We start from the raw sequence: 23,655 nt of genomic DNA, 5'->3' as shown, positions 1-23,655 counted from the left end.
TCTGTGCTTGGGCCTGCTTTCCTGGCTCAGGGAGCTGAGGCGGCTATTTCTGAAACGGCCCTCAAGTTGTCAGGAGTCCAAGTTTCCACAGCACCCACCTCCTCTTTCCCTCTCTTCCCTCCCACAGGGACGGGCATGCTCATGGCACCCCTCTGGTGGGTACAGCTGTCCCTGGGCGACATGATATGGGAGTGCTGGAGCCCCTTGTGCCTTTGGGAGATGGGCTCCCGCCTGTCCCCGCACTGGCTCTCCGGCCTCTGTTGGGGAAACACAGGACCTAACTAATGACGGTGGAGTAGGCCATCCACCACAGCGACCTCTCATGTCCTCTGGGCCCTGGGAAGGGGCAAAGTGAGTCCTGGATTTATAGAGACCCACTGTACACCGGGCCCTGCCTAGGGAGGTGGCTGCCTGCCCAGGCCTCAACTTATCCAGATCTGGGGCCTCCCTCCTCAGGGAAAGACTCTCTCCTCTGCCTTTAATCTGAGAGCACAGTTTGCTTTGTGTTGCATGTGGACTTGGACCTGTACCCATTATTTTGTCTCTGAGAAGCCTTTCCTCCACAGCTGGGGCCCACGCTGTCCTGGCAGAGCAGGGAAGCAGCCCAGATAGGAGCTGTTAACCTTACTGACAACCTTAGAGGCATTTCTCAACCCTGGGCCTTGAGGAGGAGCTCCTCCCCTGGGCTGTGAGCTGAAACCAGGGTTGGTGGGGGGGAGGGACATCCATTCAGCATAGGCCCAGGAGTCAGAGGGGACAAGGAATACCAGCCCGAGGGCTGGGACTCCAGGAGTCACCTGTTGGCCCCTGGGCTGCCCTTTCCCAGAGTCTCCTGGTAGAGGGGAGCCTCCTCTGCCCTGGCCAGAGTATCACCCCGAAATCCTTGCCCCCACAGCAGCCTCCTTGCCTGCCCTTCCTGTGTCTGTGCTGGGAAGGTAGGAGAAGGGAAGGCCCACGCTACTGACATTCCAGGCTGAGGACAGGATAGTGAGAAGGGCTCACTGAGCTTTGGGTTTCTCAATAAGATGCTTTTTTCTGGCTTTGTCTCCTGAGATAGACACATGGGTCCTCCCTGACCTTCCCCTTTGGTATCTACCCTCCAGTTGCTCCAACTCTGTTCCTGCTAGATTGAGGAAGAGGGGCCGAGCACCACAAGGCAGCACACTTAGGGACCTTCTTCACTAGCCCCCCGGCCCCAGCTGTTGATGGCGGGTGGAGCTCTATGGAGGTTCAGGAGCTGTGTGGGAGCCCTGGTTGGACCACAGGCCATGCCAGGAACCTCCCCCAGTGCCTCTGTGCCAGGCTGCAGGGCTGTGGTCCTCCTGCCCACCGCACTGGAGTTGTGACGACCTGAGGGCTGGGGATTCCTGGGGCTCATTACCTGAGTACATATGGAGATAAGCTGTAACATGACCTAGGAGTCATTTGGCCTAGCTCTGGGCAGGAAGCTAGGGGCAGCAGGAGGGGCTCACCCCATTCCCTGACCCATCCCTGTGCTTCCCGCCTCTTCGCCACAGGTCCCCTTGCCTTCCAGCTCTGCTCCTGGCCTAGTCCTTAGCCCACAGGCTGTGGGTTAGCAGCTGGCTTCCTTCTAACATCTCATTCTTTGTTTCTCCCTTTCTTTTGCTGAACTCCTTGCCCCCCCAGAAGGCAATGTTGAGCTGAAAGCGTGCGTCCCAGTGTCTCACACCTGTGCTCTTTAAACAGAGACCTGCCGAGACGCCCTCTCGCCCAGCTATGCCCAGGCTGAAGTCCTCACCCTCTCTTAAGCGGCACCAACGTGAGAGAGGCAGGCAGACAGACAGAAAACCAAGGCTTAGGGAAACTCTGGAACCCTGGCAAGAATCTTTTGCTGAGAAAGACCCAGAGATCCTTGTTGGCCCAGGACTGATGGAAAACCTCCCATGTGACCCTCTGGGCCCAGAGCCATCTGGGCCCGATGTTCTGTTCTGTTGTACATTGAAGAGATATATATGCACATATAGCATCTATATCATACATACTGTACTCGTATGTAGTGCATGTGCTTTTGGTGGTCTGTCTTCTTTGTCAGGCTGTGTCTCCCCCAGCCCAGGCCCCACCCCCAGGTCCCCCCACCCTCATCCCCTTCCCCTTCCCTGACTCCTTATTTCTGCTGGACATGTATGTGGAATGTCCCAGGAAAAGAGCGTCTGGGAACAGCCAGTCCCACTGGGGGGATTCCAGGCTAGACTTGCCCTCTTGGGGTGGTTTCTCCTGTGGCTTGTGGTCTGTGGAAGGCCTGCTTTCCCCCCAGGGCCACTTCCTCACTAGCCCCATCCCACCCCAGATTGGGGTTCTACCTCCCACCCTCGCCTCAGTTTGGGGGGGACTTCCAGGGGCTCCTTGGCCGCTCCTTCCACTTCTTCCTCCCCCTTACCTCTGTCCTGGACTGATGGGGGCGTTTTGTCTTTTTTTTATTTGGGAGTTTTTGTTCTGTCCCCTTCGTCCGTTTGTTTTCAAAGATGCTGCTGGGCAGACGGGCAGGGAAGGGGTCTGTCTGCCCATCCGGCTCAGGGGTCTGAGAAGGGGACACCTCGGGCGAGTGGAGACCAGTTGCAATACTGTACTTCCTGGCCGGTGGCCAGAGGACCGTGCAATAGCAGAGGCCAGGTGACCCCTTCGACCTTGGCCTCTGCCCCTCCCGCGGCCCTCCCTCCCAATTCCACACCCCCAACCTCCCACCCTGTCCCTTCCTAGTGTTGGTCAGTCCTTTTCTAGAGCTGTCCTGTCATGTGTGTGTCTGAGGCATGCCGAGGCTGGGCCCTGCCGCCCTGTCTGGATGTCCCCCACTGTCATGCCGTGCTCGAGCCCCAATAAAAACATCTGGAGTGTCCTGCTGCTCCTGCCGTGAGTGACTGCCTCTGCCTCTCCTTTCTGGCTCTGTGTCTGTGGGGACATCCTGGGCTTCTATCCCGACACCTGAGAAAAAGAGCACACTCCTATCATTGGCAGCCCCCGCCCCCACCAGGAATCATTGCTACCTCACCACCCCTGCACTCAGAGCTAGACCCGAATGCTCAGAGAGGAAAAAGGATTGCCTGGGGTTGGGAAAGGAAGACCCAGCCCCCCCACCCCCCAGCGTTCTGGTCTCCGCTGGTGCCCCCTGAGCCCCACCATAGCCCGGAAGGACGGAGGGGTTTGGAAGGAGTCCCCCTGTATTCCTGCTTGTTTCTGTGGGGGAGGGGCTCCTCCCTGCAATTGGGCTAATTCTATGTGGGCCAAGGCCCTGGGGATGCCCAAGGCGCGGTGACAACTGGATGGCTGTCGAACTGAGGCCAACAGGGGAGTGACGGCACATCTGGGACCACTGAGGGGTGGGGAATGACCAAATCCTGGGCCCAGAGAGGATGGGGGTTGTGGGTAGTGGTGACACACGGCCCCCTCCCGGGGGTTTCCCCGCTCACTCATGTGGGGGCACCTGCGGGGCTGACTCCCAGGCGTGCAGCTTCACACTTAGCTGTCACTGTCTTGAAATCACAGCAGAGGGGGCCCTGCATGTTCATTTGGCACTGGGCTCTGGAAGCCACGCAGCCACATCTGGGGACGTGTGTCCGTCCACTTCACCCTGTCTTACTCCAGGCAGAAGCAAGAGGCCCAGGGCCTCAGTTCAACGTCTGGATTCAAAGCTCGCCACATGCTAGCTGGGTAACTTGGGGGCGGCTCACCGAGCCTCCGTTTCCCGGCCTGGAGAGAACGGGAATCACAACAGCCCCCATTTTAGACACCATGAGTGTCCCCCTGGCCTGGGGCCCTCGGTGTGCACGTGACACACGATGGGTGCCCGGCATGTTGTTAGTCCCCTCCTCACCCCTTGCTGTAGCTCTCAGGCCTTTGCCCACAGACTTCTGAGTTCTCCTCCATGTCCGGTCACAGGGGGCAGGGGCGAGGGAGGCAGAGCCAAGGGGATGGAAGAAGTGAGGGGAAGCCTGCTCCTGAAGTGGGAGAGGAAATCGGGCTTGGAGCCAGAGCCAGCTGAGGCAAAACGATGGCAGGCAGCCAGTTGTCAATTAAAGATAAGATTTCCTCTGGCCATGGAGGGCGAGTGGGGGCTGCAGGGCCCCCCCAGGCCGGAGAAAGCCATTTGCAGCCAGGCTTGCCTCAGAGAAACCTGGCCGGGCGATAATGGGCCAGGATGCACTGCTGGCTCCGTAATGATATTACGCATCAGGGCCCACGTCCAAAATGGCTGTTTTCTTACTGTGTTTTTTTGTGGATGAGTGGAACCATTTTATGGTCAGGGGCCAAGGGCCAGCAAACAGCCCAGGGGTACCAGCTGCCAGGGTGGCCCTGAGGGGACCCCAGGAGATGCAGCTGGGGTCTCTGGTGACCGCCTGATGACAGACTTCTGGAGGGGAGAGGGGCGGCATGCAGGGGCGGAGAGTTCGGGGAGGCAGCCCTCTGCCTCACCTCATAGAAACAGCGGGCAGTGCGGTCAGGGAGAAAAGGCAGTGGCTTCCTCAAAAAGCAGTGCCTGAGCCCAAATTACCAAGCTGGTCAAGAGAACAGGACACAGGTGTCCAAGACTGACATTGGGAGTCAGACAGACTCAGCTGTCTGGACTCAGGAGTCCTGGCTCCAGGACTTTATTTATTATTTTTTTAAGATTTTTTTTTTTTTTTTTTTTGACAGGCAGAGATCACAAGTAGGCAGAGAGGCAGGCAGAGAAAGAGGTGGAAGCAGGCTCCCTGCTGAGCAGAGAGCCGGATGCAGGGTTCAATCCCAGGACCCTGGGATCATGACCTGAGCTGAAGGCAGAGGCTTTAACCCACTGAGCCACCCAGGTGCCCCTGGCTCCAGGACTTTAATCCAGACTCAGGAGTCTTGGCTTTGTGACTGCCTAGCTGTGTGACCTGAGGCAAGTCACTTAACCCCTGTGAACCTTTGTTTCCTCATCCATGGAATGGGAGTAAGGAGAGCTCCCACCTCACCAAGCTGTTGGCAGCACTCAGGGAACTCGCCTCTAAGGCCGTGGTGCAGTGCCCAGCACAGAACCGTTGCCCACAGATACTGGGGGCAAGGGGAGTGTTGTGGAACAACTTACCCCAGTAGCCCTTCCCAGTTTGGTTTACGGCCTCTCCTTCCAAGTAAGTGCTCCAGATTAACCTCATTTCGTAAAGCCCTTCTCTCCGTGTGAAGGCAGAGTAGGGGTCATAACACCAGACAGCTAACACTTACGGAATGTTGGCCGATACATCCAATGCCCTTAAATACAAGTTCCAAGACTGGCATCTGCACTCTTGTTTCGTGGAGAAAACTGCAGCACATTACATGGGTTCATTTCTCCAAGGTCACACAGCTGAGAAGTGGCAGAACTGGGATTCGAACCCAAGCCATCTCCATGAGTCCAGGGCTCCGCTGCTTTTTAAAAGGAATGGGGCTTCTAAGTCAGAACCCCAAGGGTAGGTAGGGATTTGCGCTTTTAATGTTTTTCATTTCTTTCATCTCAATTGATTCTGATAGCAAAGGTATTGTTTTCCCCTTTTATAGATAACCAAGGACTGAGGAAGTGAGGGATCGGGTGGTACTCCCCCTCTCCCCCGACACACACACACATAAAAGGGGATGTCTTTAATTAATTAGCATGACTCCCAACTCGGAATTGGTTCCTTCCTCTGCAATCCACTGAGTTTTATTGTCTGAGGCGCAGAAGGGGCTGACTGGGATAAGGTCCGATCTGGAGACCAAGTTACAGCAGGAGTGGCTCCGCCTGGAGAAGAAATGGGATTCCTATCCAAGGGGAAGCGGGTTTAGCTTATTTTCTGATCCCAGAGAGCAGACCTAGGACCAAAAGGTAGAAATGTTAGGAGGACAGATCGGGGTCAAATAAAGAAGAACCTGACTTTTTGTTTTCCTTGCTATTAACAAATTTCACGCACTGTATTAAAAGTGCCCCGTATCAAATCAACAGGGAAGGAAGGCCCCGTCCCCCTCCCCTAGTCCTATGCTCCTCCTTGGAGATGACACTGTTAATTGGTGACACTGGCAACTGGGTCCTTCCAGGCCTTGAGAAAAAGGGAAGCTTTCTAACAACTGCCAAACAGGAATGGCCTGCCCTGTGGGTATGAGGTCCCCGTCTCTGGAAATGTCTGGAGAGATCCTGGGTAGTCACATGCCAGGGTTGGTGGGAAGAATATCTGCTGGGCGTGGAAGGTTGAATTAGAAGACCTCTTCTGGTTCTCACACATTCTGCCTGGGGGCTTGGGGGTGGCACCCTGCAGCTCCATAGTGGGGCAGGCAGGTCCGGAGCCCAGGTCTTCCTAACAGGACCCGGATGAACTCCTCTCCCAGCAGGATTTTCCTCCCAGCCCTTTACTCTGGTGGGGAACTCCCTGGTAGACTCTGTTTGCATCTTTCCAGCCAATCATGGCTGCCTGCCCGGGAAGAGACTGGCATTTGTGGGGCGTCTGAGCCAATGACTTGGTTGACACCCTGGGCTCAGGTTGATGATGTGTAGCCAGTCCCCACCCCTACAGCCTCCTGGGGCTCTGACAGCCTCGTCACCATGAGCACCTGCCTTCCTTGCCAGGCTCCGGGCCTTTGTGGGATCGACACGACAGGTGGCCCATGAACTGGCCCAGTCACTTGGGGCTGTGGTCACCACACCTGAGCCCTGGACAGCGTTTCTCTAAAGGCTACAAGAGCTTCCAGGGATGCTGGGGCCTGCTCTCTCCCGGGGAGCCTCAGCTGGGCCTGACCATAGCATCATGGGCTGAGGAGAGGGAGACAGGAGGAGAGCTGTTGGGTCTCCAGGTCAGAGGGGTCAGAGGCCTTCGGCTATTTGTGCTGGAAACTTCTCCTTTCCTCATGGGACTGAGGGACCAGCCTGTCACCCTACCCCCACCCTCACCCCCGGGCACCATATATACCTGCCTTCAGGGCTATTCCCTAAGAGGCTCCCCAAACTGCAGGGCTCTGCTTTTTGCTGAGTTAGGGTCCCTGCTTCCCTACCTCAGCAATTCCTGGTGTGGGGAGAGGGGATGGTCAGAGGAGGTCCCTTCCTTTCTCTCTCTACTCACTCTCCCCTAGGTGATCTATCTTGTCCACACCTACGGTCTGAAACACCTTCCAGGACCTGGCAATGGCCACGTTGGTAGGTCGGGCCCAGAACTCTCAACTCTATTTGTTCACTGGACAGACACACAGTGAGCTTTTTCTCTATTCCCGGCCCATGTTACCTCCCCTTCCTACTCTCCACACACTCACCCTGCCCGCTCAGGCACCCCCTCGCCCACCTGACACTGGGCTCTGAGTTCACAGCTCTCCCCTCTGTGTGCTACCACAAGCTCCCCACCTCTCCAGTCTGAGCCAGAAACCGGGGTGTCGTTGTTAACCCTTCCCTCTCGAACCTGAATTCACTCACTCACTCACTCACCACACATTAAATCTTTACCAAAGGCCCATACCGCATCCTGGGGCACCGGCAGGGAGCCAGGCCAGCAGGACCCCTGCCATCAGGGGGTCCATGTCCCAGTGTCACGAAAGACCAGTAAAGATCTCTCCCACCCTCATGCCAACCCCTTATAGTCCCATCGTTCCTCCCTCTGAAATACACCTCACAAGCCCTCCATCTCTCACTCTTCCTCGCTGGCTCCCAGCTGCCTTCCTATAAGCCCGTCTCCTCCCAGCAGCCAGATAGGGCTTCTTAAATGGGACACGGGGATCCCGTCCCTGCGGCTTAAACCCTCTGTGGCTTTCATGATCCCACTGCATCTGAATAAAATCTGAACTCTATCAAAGTAAGGGGGGGAGGGACCTCAAGGACCTGTGGCTCCTCAGGCCCCTCCCAGCCTCTGCCCTGTCCCCCAGGCCTCTCCCCTCTTAGCCACTGAGCCTTTCTTACACGCTCCATCTCTTCCAGCTTTAGTGGAATTGTGCCCACCTTCCCAGGCTCCTTTTGTCAGGCTGAGTTCTTCTCCCTCTGCTCTGGCTTTAAATGTCACTTCTTAGTGGCCCCCTCCAGTGTCCTGCGCTGTCTCCTACCGCTGTAGCAGGCTCCTTTTCTCCCAGGGGCTTAGCACGCTTTGGAACGACCTATTTGTCTGTTGCCTGCCTCCCTGTAAGTACCTGGGGCCCAGCACAGTGCTAGGGGCTCCATAAATATTATATGAATGAATGAACGGGCAGACCTGGCCTGGCCGGGCGTGAGCAGCCGCCGAACTACACCCTCTCCTTTTCCTTCAAGCTGTTTCCAGCTGGCTTCTGCACCTCCCTTCTAGGGCATTCCTGGGAGTCCTTGGGGAGGAACGTGAAAGCTCTTCTCTTTACATTATGCATTTCCTGCCTGAGAAACTGTCAGAATAACGAGGAGGGCTGAGAGAGAGGGAGGCTGAGAGGAGAGCACTCAGAGCTCTTCCTGCTCTCCCTTCTGGAACTTGGCTTCCACCAGCAGTTTGGGGAATTTGTGCAAACCCCCTCCCCCACCACGGAGCTACCTGAGGGAGCTCATTCACCTTGGCTCCCTTGGGGAAGGGGGCACACCTTGCATGGTAAGTGCTCCCCCTGGAACGGGGGAGTGAAGGAAGGAAGTGAGGGAGGCAGGAGGGGTGAAGGCATGATGAAGAGGGGAAAGACAAGGCTGGAGGGGACAGAGGTTGGGTGTGTGGAAGAGGGAAAGAACACGAGTTGCGTGGGCCAGCGTGGCCCTCAAGCCAGTCTGCCTCCCGGCATGTGCTCTTTCTGGAACTCTGAACCTCCTGGTCCAGCTTAGGTCCCTGGGTGGGATGGCAGTGTTCCTCCAGGGACATCCTGAGCCTTCAGCTCAAGAGCTTGGGGCCACTGGGGTATGACTACCCCTGAGGGGACCTCTGTAGGGACCAGAGCCTGGAATTCCTTAACCCGGGGGCGACTCCATTCCAAATATCCCTGGAGACCCCCTCACCACCTCCCCCACCCCTCCAGTTTCTCACCTGTGGGCCCCAGATCCAAGGACAGTTGCTTCAAATTCAATGATCAGGGGTACCTGGGTGGCTCAGTGGGTTAAGCCTCTGCCTTCGGCTCAGGTCATGATCCCAGTGTCCTGGGATCGAGCCCCGCATCAGGCTCTCTGCTCCGCGGGAAGCCTGCTTTCTCCTCTCTCTCTGCCTGCTTGTGATTTCTGTCTGTCAAATAAATAAATAAAATCTTAAAAAAAAAAATTCAATGATCAGTGATCAAATGTTCAAATCATATAACCAAGAGAAACACACAAAAATGGGCTTTTCTCCATGCCCTCAGACCTCACCCAAGAGAGGCTCAGAGAGAAGGTGTCCCACCTGGCCCAGGCCCGGCCAGCTGCCCGTTGGGAAACCAAGGGTGAGCCCAGGAGGCCCAGGAGGCCCAGAGGAGCTGTTCCTGGACTAGCTGTTGCCATGGTGGCCCTCCCTTGGGGGGGCGGCTGCCAGGTTGCTATGGAGAGAGAGCTTCGTAGTTGTCGCTGCCACCACTCTCAGTGCGGAGAAGCTGCCGCAGGATCCTCACCCTTCCTAGGCCACTACATGGACAGCCTGGGGGCCTGTGGACTAGAGAAGCCCACAGCACCAAAAATCAGGAGTCAGAACTAGCCGCCTTCCCAATATCCCAGCTGCATCCAACCTCATGCCTCAGGACTGTCTCCTCCCCTGAGGGACAACACTGTTTGTACTCCTGGCAGATCGATTAGGGACCTCATTTCTCTCAGGACACCCCTAGAGGTGGCAACCAGCTCCTGGGGAGCCTGGGGATAGGATAATGAGGGTAGGGGGTATGGAAGAAGGCCCCAGAGGTACCACTTTCCCTCTGGGCCTCAGTGTGCTGGACTGTGACTAGCTAATTTCTCTGGATAGAACTGGAAAATTGGTTTTTAGAATCCTCCCTCTCTCTTCCTGGGTTTTTCTCTACCCTCACTAAATGCCACCTCTTTATCTACATCTCAAACACACACATTTCCAGGGGCCTTCTGTTCTCTTTGCCCTCTCTTCATGGTCTCATCTATGGATCAGAAAGTATCTTGTGCCAGTCATCCACACTCTAGTATAAATTAGGGTTCACATATATTTTATTTCCCAGGACGCAGGATTACTAAACTTCCTCTCAACCTACAGAGTAAGAGCCCCCTTCCCTATTATATGGAAGTCTGGAGAGTTCCAAGCAGGGTAGTTTTTTTGTTTTGTTTATTTGTTTTGATCAGAGAAGAAAGCAGGAGCTCCTTATGTGAATCAAATTAGAGGCCAAGGTTCTACAAGGAGCTCTGGCTTCACTTTGACAAATAAAAGAGAAAATGGAGTGCAAAAGTGAAATTAGAAGTGATATGCAGTAGAAGCTGCCTCTGTCTAGAAGACCTTCTCTCTCCTTTTTGTCCCCCTTCCATATTCCCGTGTTGAGTCCTCTGCCTAGCAAACACTTATTCATCCCTCAAGGCCCACTCAGCTGTCACCTTCTCAGAGAGCCGTTCCTGGACTCTTCCTTTATACTCTCACAGTACCTTGTACACCCTCCCCCCGCCAGTATAGTACTTAGCATCGGGATAGCTTGTCACCTGTTTGCTCATTTATGGGTGTTTTATTTATTAACGCTCTTATCTTCTTATCTCCAGCCCCTGCTCAGTGCTGGAGCTCCATGATGAATGCATGAGCAGACAGGGAATGAATTAGCTCCCCGCTGCTGACTTTCCTCATGCGCACCTGTCATTCTAGCCCATGCCTGGTCTCAGAATTTGTCCAGAACAATTTCCTGGGATGCTGGGCCTCTCCCTCTTCCACCTGCGCCACCCCTCCCGCCCCATGTGCCAACCAAGTCTCCCCTCCTGCCATCAGAGCTCCCAGCCACAGTCCTGACTCCCCCCCACTTCCCAGGCTCTGACTACCTGGGCTTTTCTCTCCTGGGGCTAATGGCTTCAGACTGGCTGTCACTGGAGTCTACCTAGGATGGCTAAGGGCTGACATCCTGGTTCTTCCCTTCTCCATCTTCCACCTGCTCAGTCTTCATGAGAGTGTTCTTTTAGGAGCTTCCGGCCCTCTCCGACTCTCTGAGTGCCAATTTGGGCAAAATCCCTGCTGCAGGCATGGGCCATAGAGAGAGAGAGAGAGACTGGTGATGATTGTTCCCACAGGAGCTGGGGCCAGTCCCAGGTCATTGCTTGGCTTTGGTTTCCACATCTGTGAAATGGGAATTCAACCATCCCTACCTTCATCCAAGGGAGGCATGAAGGTTAAATGAGGAAGTGGGTAGAAGAGTCTTCTGGAACCCCTAGAGTACTACCTGAGGTGAAAGGTTATCATTCCTCTGACCTTCTCTCAGGGGTTGGGGTGTTCCAGAGCGGATGCCTCTGGAAATAGTAATAGCTCACATTGAGTGGGTAACTGGCCATGTGTTGTTCTGAGCCTTCTGTGTGGATGAATCCTCAGAAGAGACCCAGAAGGTGAGGGCTCTTTTAATCACTTCCATTTTACAGATAAGGAACCAAGGCACAGAGGTTAGCCTGACAGAGATCTCACAGACAGATTGCCCATGCCGATTTTGACCCAAACCCATTCCGCCTGGCTCTGGCCCCCACACCCCTGGCCACTGGCTCTGTGGTCACAGGCAGCCATGAGTTGAAGCTGGCCCACTTGGCTCTGGAGCCACCGCTCTCATCCATTAACTGCCCACACCCAGAATTTTGCCCTCCCCCCACGGCTTTGCTGCTTGTGACCTGTGTGACACCGGGTAAATGACTTAACCTCCCTGGATGTTGTCCCTCTGCCTGCGAAGTGAGGCATCTCCTGGAGATTGCCCTGGGACGATACACAGAGGTGGAAGGCACGAAACAGCTAGCCAGACTCAGCCAGGCGGATGGTGCTCTGGGCATGTCCCCCATTTATACTTAGAGAGACAATCGGGGGAGTAGGGGTTGGCAGGCCCCACTAGAAACCCTCTTCCAGAAATCCTTGCTAGGGCCATTCACTCTGGGGTGAGGGGATGAAGACCGTCCAGCATGATGCAGGGCCCTGGGTCGGGAATGCTCATGTGATGACCAGCTGGGGTGGCCATTTCCCTCTTGGTGACCCAGGAGCTCCCGTGTGCATCCTTCCCAAGGCAGTGAGATGGCAGAGAGAAGCCTGCCAAGCTGCCTGCCTGCTCCTCTGTCCCCCAAGTCTTGTCCACACACACCTGCAAGCTATGGGGAATGGGAGCCAAAGAGCGAGTAGGCAGGAGAAAGCGCTAGAGGAGAGGCAGAGAGCAGGGATCCTGGAGAAGGAAGAGGGGGCTGGGGGGGAAGAAAAGGAGGGGGGGCAGAGAGGAAGGGTGGAAGATGGAGGAGTGGGAGGGGAAGCATGGAGGGAGGAGTGAGAAAATGCCAGGAGGGGAGGAGGGGAGGAGGGAGAAGCAGGAGGGACCAATCCCCGACTGTGGGACCTAAAATGAACTCAACAGGCTGGAAATAGAACAGCTGGGCAAACCCAAAACACTGTTTGGGTGTCTGCTGAGCAAGCACGTGAATGAACAGAACTGGGGGAGCAATTCGAGGAAGAAATAGATCATTTCATCTCAGAGGTAGGTCAGAACAGGAGGCCTTTATTCCAGCCCGCCCAGATTACTCAGGCTTCTTTTTCTGAGGGTGTTTTCTTTACGTAAGCATTATTTTTAACAGGCTGCCTTGCCGGTTGGGTTAGCCTGACGCCACCCCATCCTTGGCAAGTGGGAGGCTTCAGTTACTGGGAGACCGAGACCGCTCCCGGATTTTTATTGTAACCGTGGACACGTCTGGCTTCAGGGGAAGAAATCTTAATCCGCTCTTGCTCTCCGAATGGAGGCTTAGGACTCTGAGCTGTGTCATGGGATACCACTTTCCCTTGTTAGAACAAAACCCACTTCTGGGATGGGCCAGGACCCTGTCTCTCTTAGCACCCCAGGGCTCCATGATGCCTTTTGGTGACCTCACCTGATGCCAGCACACTTCACCCCAGGAGGGGCATTGCCCACCTGGGGCTCTGCCACGGGACTCTTGCCCTGGCTGTCAGTGGCACCCTAGTCTCTGCGCCCCACCCCCATAGCGCCGTTCTATCTCCCTGCACTCTTCCAGACCCTGGCTTTCCTTCCCACCTAGGCTCCTAGGGAGACTCTTGGGGGCTCAAAGACCATTTGCTGACTCTCAGGGCCCTTGAGCCCCCTGAAGTTGCTGCCAAAGCTGTTTGAATGTTACGTCCCACAGGAGAGATTCCGAGCTGTCCTCAGATGCCCTGAGGAGTAGTCTGGAAGTTAGAGGTTGGGCCAGTGAAGACTATGAAAATAGCTGGAGCCAGGTGACCCCTGGAGGCTCCTTTTAGCCTGCTTGAGGAGTCCTTCTCACCTGGGGCTTTTGTTCCACCATGGATTTCTCTGGAGTTCAGCACAGCTCTCCTTGGGACGAATGTGGACAGGAACCGGGGAGCCAGAGCTCTAGCTTTGCGATTACCACTGGCTATGCTATATTTGGCCACTTGCTTGCTGAGCAGCTGCCTTTGTCAAATTGGGGATACTACTGCCCACCTTAGCAGGTTCTCCCAAGGCCCGAATAAGATCCCATGTCCTGGCTGCTTAGCCCGGTACCTGACACATTTCATAAAGCTTAACTTCCTTCCTTCCTCTCTCTCTTCCTTCCTGGATGAACACTGAAGAACCTTTCAAAACTGAGCAGGTAGACTCCACTAGAGGATCTTTCGGGGAGATCTAAACTGGAGAGAAAGAACAAAGGCCATCCCACAGCCTCTCTAGGAGGTGCTGGGGCTGGGGGGTTAGCCCTGGGGGAGGATGAAGAGAGGAAGGCTTAGGACCCTGGGAGCTGGCAGGTGTGGGTCCATTCCCCAACTTCTGACTCTATTTCCTGGTCTGCTCTGGGCTCCAGTTTTCATCAGAAGGCATTCCCACGAAGCCCCTGTTGGAGATCAATTCATGGCAACAAGAAGGAGGAAGCCTTATCTCTAAGAATTTTCCTGTTTCAACTGGGTGGCTAGTCCTGGACATGGTGATTATATATAAAACCCCAAATGGAAATGGGCCCCCAGTGTCCATTGCCTTCCCAAACTGGATGCTTAGAAACACATCAGCCATAAGGAAGCTGATTTAAGACTCTTCGACCCCCCCCCACCCCCACTGCATAGGCCACCAAGAGAGACATTGAATGTGGAGCCATCCTGAACTCTCCTCTTCCTTCCACTGCCTCTCCCCTTCCTCTGGGCTGCAGGCTCTTGGACTAGAGCAGCTTGTTCTATGCACTTCATGTAGAACTAGAAGTAAAACAAGTTAGCTTCCTCTTCTCTGACAACTGATGCGCTGGGGGACCAAAGAGGGTGTTTCAGAAAATTCAGGAGTTCCTCTTGGTTCCTTGTACCATTTGTGACTCTTCCAGCTTTCCTTGCCCTTGTGTGAGCCTCCTCTCGCTGAGACAAGAGACCAGCATCTCCAAGAATGCCCATCAAGTACTCTGAGCATCTCAGTTGTAAAGGGCAAGAGAAATCAAAGCCACCTCTTATCTCCATCCAGACGATAGTGATCGGGGCAACTGGGTGGCTCGGTCAGCTGAGTGCCTGACTTTTTTTTTTCTTAATTGAAATAATTTTTATTAGGTTTAGGTAATATAAACAAAGCAACAAATTAAATAGCAAGCATATCAATATTAAAAATCTTATCAGTTGTGATCATGACATGCAAAACAGACATGGTTTTATGACAACACAGTTTCCTCAGCCACGAAACAGACACACTGCCAGTGAACCACAAAATTATCTGCAGTGAAAAATAAAAATCATCTAAACCACTAGTTCTGATTTATCTAGAGAATGCACCAGCTAATGAATGTCTGTTTTGACTAAAGATAAATCATGGTTTCTAGTGCATCATTTTAGTTTCAGAGAGTAAGCAATGTATTTCATATTTTTAAGAGAAACATTTCCAAATGTCAAGTATTATAAATGCATTTTTCTTTGTAAACTTCTGAATGCCTTTTTTAAAAAATTTATTTATTTATTTTCAGCGTAACAGTACTCATTGTTTTTGCACCACACCCAGTGCTCCATGCAATACGTGCCCTCTCTATTACCCTCCACCTGGTTCCACAACCTCCCACCCCCCTGAGTGCCTGACTTTTCATTTCCACTCGGGTCGTGATCTCAGGGTCTTGAGATTGACTCATGTGTTGGGCTCCGCGCTCAGCAGAAAGTCTGCTTGAGATTCTTTCCCTCTGCCCCTCCTCCTACTCTCTCTAAAATAAATAAATAATCCTTAAAAAAAAAAAAAAAGGCAAAACATAACCCAAGGCTGTGCCCTTGCTTGTCTCACTTGGCCAGTCCTGTGTTAATGCCAAGCTGAGATTCCTCTTACTTTGTACTCACCTGGCCCCAAAGGCTGCCAGGGTATCAGCGACTAAGCCATTAATCCATAAAAGCCATCTACACCCTTCCTTAGATCCCAGAAGGAATCTCAACTCTGTCCTGACCTCGGAAGCCACCTTGGCCTTTTTGTCAGTGCTTTCTTCGCTCTGAATCTGGGCATCACATCTGTAATTTGATGCCTAGGAAATATTTTTAGCTACCAACCTTGATGCAGACGTCATCCCTATTCACCACAGGGGTGATAAGAGGGGAAAGAATTGGATGATTCCAACACCTTCTTGAAGGGTCTTCCTGAAAGACAAGTCTGGCCACGTCCCTCCGTTTCTGAAAACCCTGCTATGGTTCCCTGTCAGATAAAAGTGAGATGCCCAAGACCATCTGGCCCCTCAGGCCTCAGTCCCTGACCCTCCATCCCCACACACCCAAGTAGCAGTGTTCTTCCAACTTGTACCCTGTCCTACTTTTGGTCACACTCTTCCCTTTCCTTACAGTGACCCCCACTCGCTCCACCTTGTGAAAACTACTCATCTTTGGTGAAGTCTTTCCTGATCCGCGCAGCCCACCAGCAGAACTCTGGGCCCTCACAGCCCCTGAGACACCTTTATGAGAGCATTTCTTCACACTAGGTATTTACCTGGCCACCTTTTAAGGAGTCATAGCTCGGACTCACCTTTTCTGTACTTCTGCTAACTCGGCCAAGGGACCTATGTAGATACTAGGATAGTAAATATATTAGGGAAAATTATCCAAAATTTAGATAAGGCCAGAAGGATGACTGTAGATACCTGCAGTGTCATAGTGAAGCTTTGTTTAATAGACCTACATAAGGACTTTTTAATTTTCTAGAACTGTTGCTATCAGCATAGGACTTTTGAACACTTGACATTTAAGTGTGAATGCAACAGGTTCAAATGACAATATTTAGGACACGTTGGGTCAAACAAAATGTATTATTGACATTAATTTCTCCAGTTCAGTTTACTTTTTAATGTGGCTACTGGAAAAATTTAAATCCCACACACAGCTCGTGTTATAGATCTAGGGGACAGCGCTGTTGAAGAAGAGTGTTTCATTGTTTGACTTTGTCATTTGCCTTTACTAATAAAGAACTCAGATTATCAAGTTGCCTGTTAACTTGTAGATTTTTAAAAATATTTTATTATTTCATCTGACAAGCAGAGGTTGCAGAAGAGGGAGATGGAGAACGAGGCCCCTCGCTGAGCAGGGAGCCTGATTCAGGACTCGATCCCAGAACCCTGGGATCATGACCTGAGCCGAAGGCAGACGCTTAACTGACTGAGCCACACAGACACCCCTTAACTTGTAGATTTTTGTCTGGTAGGGATTTACTTATTTACTTATTTATTTTTAAATATTTTATTTATTTGACAGACAGAGATCACAAGTAGGCAGAGAGGCAGGCAGAGAGAGACGAGGAAGCAGGCTCCCTGCTCCAACATGGGGCTCGATCCCAGGACCCTGGGATCATGACCTGAGCCAAAGTCAGAGGCTTTAACCCACTGAGCCACCCAGGCGCCCCAGCAACGTTTTTTTATTACGAAAATTTTTTTATTATTTATTTTTTATGTTTATTACATAATAAAATTTACTATATTTAAGTGTATCATTTGAGGCCAATACGTACATTCACATTGTTGTACCATCTATCACCACCGTCCATCTCCAGAAATTTCCCATCATCCTGTGCCCATTAAACAACAATACCCTCCTTTCCCTTCTCCTCCCAGCCCCTGACAACCACCGTTCTGCTCTCTGTCTCTATGAACTTGACTACTGTGCGGACCTCACAGAAGTGGAATCATGCAGTATTTGTCCTTTGGTAATTGGCTTAGCATCATGTCTGGTGTGCGTGTCACTTTTTTTATCCAGTAATGCGGTAATGAATATTTGGGTTGTTTCCACATTTTGCCTGTTGTGAATAATGGGTCTACAGATATTTCCTTGAGATCTACTTTCAGTTCTTCTGGGTATATACCTAGAAGTGGAATTGCTGGATCGTAGGGTAGTACTTGTTTAATTTGCTGAGGTAAAAGCGACATTTCTGAGCACCTGTGTGTTACCAGCTTTGAGCTAGGACCTTTTCACATGACATCTAGTTTAATCCACATCACAACCTTGTGGGGTGAAGATTATTGTCCCCAGTTTATAAAAAGTGAAGATTCCAGAAACTAAATGACTTGTTCAAGGTGACAGATAGTGACTGTGAGTCAAGTTTTGAACCCAGGTCAGCTTGATTCCAAGATCATGCTCTTCCCAGACAGCAGGCAATGAAAACAAATATGGTCTTCAAAAGGAGGGGCCACATTTTAAAGCTTTTGGCAGCTAACGCTTTCTTTAATTAACAATTAACATCTTGGGGGTGCCTGGGTGGTTAAGCATCTGCCTTCGGCTCAGGTCACGATCCCAGGGTCCTGGGATCCTTAGTTCTCCCCGGGGTTCCCTGCTTGGTGGAGAGTCTGCTTCTCCCTCTGCCTCTACCCCTGCTTGTGCTCTCCCTCTCCCACTGTCTCTCATATAAATAAATAAAATCTTAAAAACAATACAAAAACAAAAACCAATTAACATCCTAGCAGGAATCACAGAAGAATGGGTCATCACCTCCCCTTTCCCCAGGTCAAATGAAACACTGTCTTCCAGACAGTTCCCAGACAAAGCTCCTCTTTTCCCTGGCCTCCTACCCCTCCTCCTCCCACATCCCCAGGCCTCCCTTATTTACTGGTTAAAGCCCACACGCTCCAGCTCCAGCCTTATGTCCACCAGAAATCTTCCCAGTTACAACCCCAGAATGGGTCCCTCCCACTAGCTTCCCTGGACTCCCTTCTGTCGACTAAGCTCCCTGCCCTCTGTGTTACCCGTTTATGTATGAACCCCCTCCCGGCCACATGCTCTCCGGGGTGCAGTTCACACTGTCCCTTCGCATCACCTGAACCTCCCAGTGCCGGGCACTCAGGGAACAGTTTGAATCAATGAATCAATGAGTGACTCACTCAATCAATGACAGTAGGGAAGACAGGCATGAAGGAGAGAAAACCAGAATTATCCTCTTCTACTTCACTATTCGTGTAAGACCAGGCTGGGAGTTGCTCAGAATAATTTGTGTGCCGTATTTGGCACCACTGCGCAAGTCTGAGCCATTTTGGGGTTGGAAACTCCCAGGGAAAGAGATGGAATTATCCTCTCAGAGAAATATGCCCGCGTGGCTGGCCCAAGGAAGGGGAGGAGGACTTTTCAATGTTGGTAGGGATTTCATGTCCTGAGGAAAACCACATCCCCAGGGGAGGAATTTTTTGTGACACCTTTAACACAAGTATTCCTTCCCTCCCTCCTTCATTTGCCCCACCGGCCTAATGATCAGACCCATACTTGCTCTGAGCCAGCTTGGGGGGGGGGGGCAGTAACAGGTGACGGAGAATAGCCAGGTATCCAGGGTGACAGCTGCTCATACCCCGACGGTAGTGGGGAGCACCAGCGAGGTAGGGGAGCTCATTGACCAGAGTCCCTGCAGGACCTCCGTATCCCGCGCTGCCCAAGGGACCAGCTTGGCTTAGAGAGCTGCTTTAGGGGGGCTTTAAGCACCACAGGCCATGAACGTGAAAATGTGTAGCAGAAAGAGGGACAGGATTTGAACTCCACTGAAAGATAAGGGTTTGGGATTATTTGCCCAAGAGAGAGGTAAGTATTTAAACAACTTGGTCATTCATGATTATTTGTAAATTGAGAGGATGACATTAACTCAAATGGTTCTCACATCAAACCTGGGAGATGAGTCGGCAGGACACTATCCTGCTAGCGTGCAAAGGAAACAGGAGATTTAACGCTGGTTTTTCTGTCCCCAGTTCAGGGTTCTTGCTCATTCCAGGCTGCCTCTCCTAACTGCATAGGTCCAAGGTGGGGATGGGGGGTGTCCCACATTAGGGGGTCGTAGAGACCAAGCCCATGATGGTGAGCTGTCTGGCTGCTCCAGGCAGTGATCTGAGGACTGGCCACAGGAAGGAGCACCTAGGGAGCACTATACAGGAAGGGATAGGGCAGTTCTGAGTCACCTGGGGCCAGTGTAGCCTGCTAGTAGGTGTTGAATAAATCACACATCTGTATGTTATTATTCAAAGCATTAGCGTGTCCATGGTTGGGCTGAATATTCCTGAAGACCTTGTGAGGTGGTTGTACAGGTTCAGAGGGGCTGGTCCCAGCCCAGGTGACCAGCTGCTTGGTAGAATGTAGGCTCGGCTGTTTCATGGAATGGTGTCCCTGAGCAGCTGGTTTTCTCTGCTATTTCCTCCTCCACAGAGCGGGGTGGGGGGGGCGCGGAGAGGGGCGGGAGGGGGCGGAGAGGGGCGGGGGGGAGGGCCCTGCTGGGGCACCTTGTGTTGAAGGTGTTTTCAGAGGGGCTCTGAGGGCAGATCGATGCAGACAGTAGGGGTGGTTAGAAACATCTCAGGGGAAGCCCTGAAAAGGATCAGCACTTGGCAGGGACGTTCCAGTCCAAGAGAGGATGTCCCCGTGGCCCCCAAAGGGTTTGAGCAGGGTCTTGGGTCTGTGGAGTGCCTGTTTGGCTCCAAGGCCCTGCATGAGATGCCAGCAGGGACAGGTGGTCCACTACGTGACTATATGACAGGTAGCCACAGGATCCTTTCTCCAGGATGAAGGGAAAGAAAAGCAATCAGAGAGCAGTGAGGGCCTCAGGCAAAGGAAGAAATAATCTGAGCAGAGGGAGTCAAGGTTCAGTTGTGCCCGCAGACTTCCAGGAGGGAGCCAGATGCAGAGAAGCCTCCCTCAGACAGTGGATGCCCCATCAGGCTGATCTGGAGCTGCTTTGCCAAAAAGGAGAATCGGGTTGCGCGGAGCCATCCTCTTTCTCACTCAGCCAGATGGCCCGAAGGCGGTGGGGTGCTTCCAGGAGCCCAGCCCCTTTTCCCTGCTCCAAGGCAACCAGCCAGCCACAGGATCTGAGCCCCTGCAGCCCAGGAAGGCAGTCAGGGTCATAGTGGCGGCCTCTTCTGACCTGAGGCATCCCTCGTGGGATCTTCACGGACCTGCAAAGCCCCTGCAGTGCCTCCCCATCTGTCTTGTGGCCCGTTTGCCTCGGGGAGGAGGCCAGGGTAGGAGCCTGGACTGGGACTGTGTGGTACCCGCTTTTTGAGGACAGCCCTGGCATGTAGATCTCGCTCTAAATTCTGCACGGCTTCCTGCTCTGGGAAATGCAGGATTAATTGAATGACACGTAGCGATTCCGGGAAGAAGGAGGTGGGGTAGCGGGAGGGCTGGCTGCCGATCCTGCCAAGGAGACTAGGAGGTAATTCAACCTGTCACTTGATGCAGAACTGCTTTAACAGGTGTCGGTGGAGTGGTCACTTTATCCATCCCACATATGGCACCTCATGGCCGGAGCATGTACTTTGCAGGGCTGGCCAGAGCCCCTGGGGGGCCCACAGTGAGGGAGGCTGCGGCAGCAATGCCGCTCAGGTCCATCCCATCACCTATTTTGTGCTGCAAACACTGTCAAGGTTATGAGTAAACAATCTTCAAGCCGGCAAGCTCACTGCACAGTGGAGAAGATATCCAGAAATACACATAGTATGTTTGCCCTTTCAAGGATGAGCCCAGTTTCAAACATCCCGTAAACTCCGGTGAGGGTGGGGAATGTGTGCCCTCTCTTATTCACACCTGTAATCCCAGTGCTGGGCACAGAGTCTGGAACAGAGTAGAGGCTTAATACATGTGTGTTGAATGAGCAAATAAATGGACAAATTCTCAGATCATGAGTTGTTCCTTTGCCCAGGGACTTGGGCCACCAAGTTCACAGGAGCTCCACAGGGAATCAGGACTCTTTGCTGGCTGTGCCCTAGAACCCCTCGGTTTCCTCTCGGGAGACCCCCTTTACTTCTCTACCTTCTCTCCAGCAGACCCTGTCAAACCTGCGCTCTGTAATTTTGCATTCAGTGCCCTGTTCCCTGGCCCCCTGAGCCCCAGTTGCTTAAGATAACCAATATTAGCAGGTCAGACACAGCTCAGATGCACTTGAAGATGCTTAGCCTGGTTGGAGAGCCCTAGACAGAACCAGATGTATTTTTAGCTCCTTGGGTATCTGGAAAGGTACCGAGATGCAGTCATGGTTATAGACACCGCACAAATCAGTATTCTGTGACTGGCCTCCCCACACCAGCAATTTCTATCAGTGTCTCAAAAGCAAGGGTTGCTATGGAGATGGAGTGCCAGGGCAACTGAACTTCCTGTTAGGAAACAGCAGCACAGGTAGAGCTCCAGGCCAATGGGAACCAAGGAGTTTCTTGGATGGCCACAGTTTCCGCTCCTGAGGGCAAATGATGGCAGGAGTCCTTGGCATCGTCAGGAGGGGGTCAGCCGGGAGACGGAAGATGCTCTTTCTGGAACTTGATTCAGGGAGGGACTGATTCTATTTCTTCCTCACAGGTAGCATAGGGCTGGTTTGGTTCTCTCTCTGTTCCTTTGCCCAGGGCCTTGGGCCACCTAAGAAGCAGTCTGGAAGCTGCTTGGGGAGGAAGGTGGCAGGGCCATTCTGAGTAGAGATCAGTCCTGGCAGATACCTAGAACCCAAGTCTTGTGAGGAGCAGGGGGAGACCAGGTCATTTCGGTCCTGGAAGCATTTGAGTTACTCTTGGGATGGTGTTGGGCAGGGTTATCTCGTTTTATCCTGCTTTCATCTGGGGAGGCAGCCCAGGCAGGGGTCATGGTCCCTACCTCCCTCATTCATTCGCTAAACGTTGCCTGTGTGCCTGATAGGCTAGGCAGCTGAGATGAAAAAATCCAGGACTCCAAGAGGCTGAATTCCCCACCTACTGCTACAAAATTAGCAAGATGTAAAACCAAAAGAGCACCCGGGTCTGTCCAGTTCATAGATTCAGAGGGATAAGAGCCTAAAGACATTCTTGAAGAGCATTTAGTCTGACCCTCACACTTCACAGAAAAGAAACTGAGGCCCAGAGAGAGCACAAACTTGGTCACTCAGGGAGTTGGTGAAAAAACAAGCCCAGGATTCTTTGGCCCACTCTTCTCATCACCCAGAGCTCTTTCCAGAGAAATGTGCTGCCCCAAACTTTTACTGGACACCCGCTCTGTGTTAGGTACCGGTTCAGCTATGAATTACTTTCAGTTGTTGTTAACAGAGACCTGACCACAGTGACTTAAGCAAATGAGGAGCTTATTTTCTCATAAAAGATGTGCAGGGGCAGGGATGACAGGGCTGTTTGACACTTGGACAAAGTCATCAGGGTTGCAGTTTCCTTCTGGTTTTCTGTGTCACCACCTTCAATACAGAGGGTTGATTCTAAACACCCAAGATGGCTGCTGGAGTTCTAGCCATCACATCTACATTCTAGGCTCGAAAAGGAGGAACAGAACAGAACAGAAGGGCCTGTGGGCCTCCCCTACCTGCCCCCCTGCCTCCTTTGCGAATCTTTCTGAAAACCCATCTAAGTTCCACTCATAGCCCATTTGTACTTGCTCATTGCCCAAAAGGTTGAGAAATCTCATCTTTTTTTTTTTTTTTTTTTTAACCAGGGCACATGGCTACCCTAAATAAAATTGGGGTTATGGTGGGAATGAAGAGTGGGAGAATGATACTTCTTAATTTCTGCAGTGAGTGTATGTTTATTTGAAAATGAGAGGAAATAAATGCAAATTCTACCCCTCCGACCTCCTATTTCATCCACACAGGGGATGACTGGGCCTGCCCAGAAGCACCTACATTATGCTACTTTCATGAAAACAGCACGACATTTCTTTTTTTTTTTTTAATTTATTTATTTTTATTTGCTTATTTACAGCATAACAGTGTTCATTGTTTTGGCATCACACCCAGTGCTCCATGCAGTACGTGCCCTCCCTATTACCCACCACCTGGTTCCTCAACCTCCCACCCCACCCCACCCCCCGCCGCCCCTTCATAACCCTCTGGTTGTTTTTCAGAGTCCATAGTCTCTCATGGTTCATCTCCCCTTCCAGTTTCCCTCAACTCCCTCTCCTCTCCATCTCCCCATGTCCTCCATGTTCTTTGTTATGCTCCACAAATAAGTGAGACCATATGATACTTGACTCTCTCTGCTTGATTTATTTCACTCAGCATAATCTCTTCCAGTCCTGTCCATGTTGCTACAAAAGTTGGGTATTCGTCCTTTCTGATGGAGGCATAATACTCCATTGTGTATATGGACCACATCTTCCTTATCCATTCATCCGTTGAAGGGCATCTTGGTTCTTTCCACAGTTTGGCGACCGTAGCCATTGATGCAATAAACATTGGGGTACAAATGGCCCTTCTTTTCACTACATC

General features: G+C 52.2%; 1 protein-coding gene across 3 annotated transcripts in view; it reads left to right on the top strand.

Moving 5' to 3' along the window:
• KCNC4 (potassium voltage-gated channel subfamily C member 4) overlaps positions 1-16,407 on the top strand; it is a 36,255-nt gene extending 19,848 nt beyond the window's left edge. The window contains exon 4 of one of the 3 annotated variants that reach the window (XM_046025728.1): positions 15,818-16,407. In XM_046025728.1, coding sequence (XP_045881684.1) covers positions 15,818-15,843 — 26 coding nt within the window. In that variant the 3' untranslated portion in view covers positions 15,844-16,407. Of the gene's footprint in view, positions 1-1,647; positions 2,873-15,817 lie in introns of those variants that run through there. The other 2 variants (XM_046025711.1, XM_046025720.1) reach the window with 2 other exon arrangements.
• Positions 16,408-23,655: the final 7,248 nt, after the last annotated feature.

This window comes from Meles meles, chromosome 1 (assembly GCF_922984935.1).
Source record: "Meles meles chromosome 1, mMelMel3.1 paternal haplotype, whole genome shotgun sequence".
Taxonomy (NCBI): domain Eukaryota; kingdom Metazoa; phylum Chordata; class Mammalia; order Carnivora; family Mustelidae; genus Meles; species Meles meles.
The sequence above is the reverse complement of the archived record's forward strand: the minus strand, read 5'-3'. Positions and strand labels throughout refer to the sequence as shown.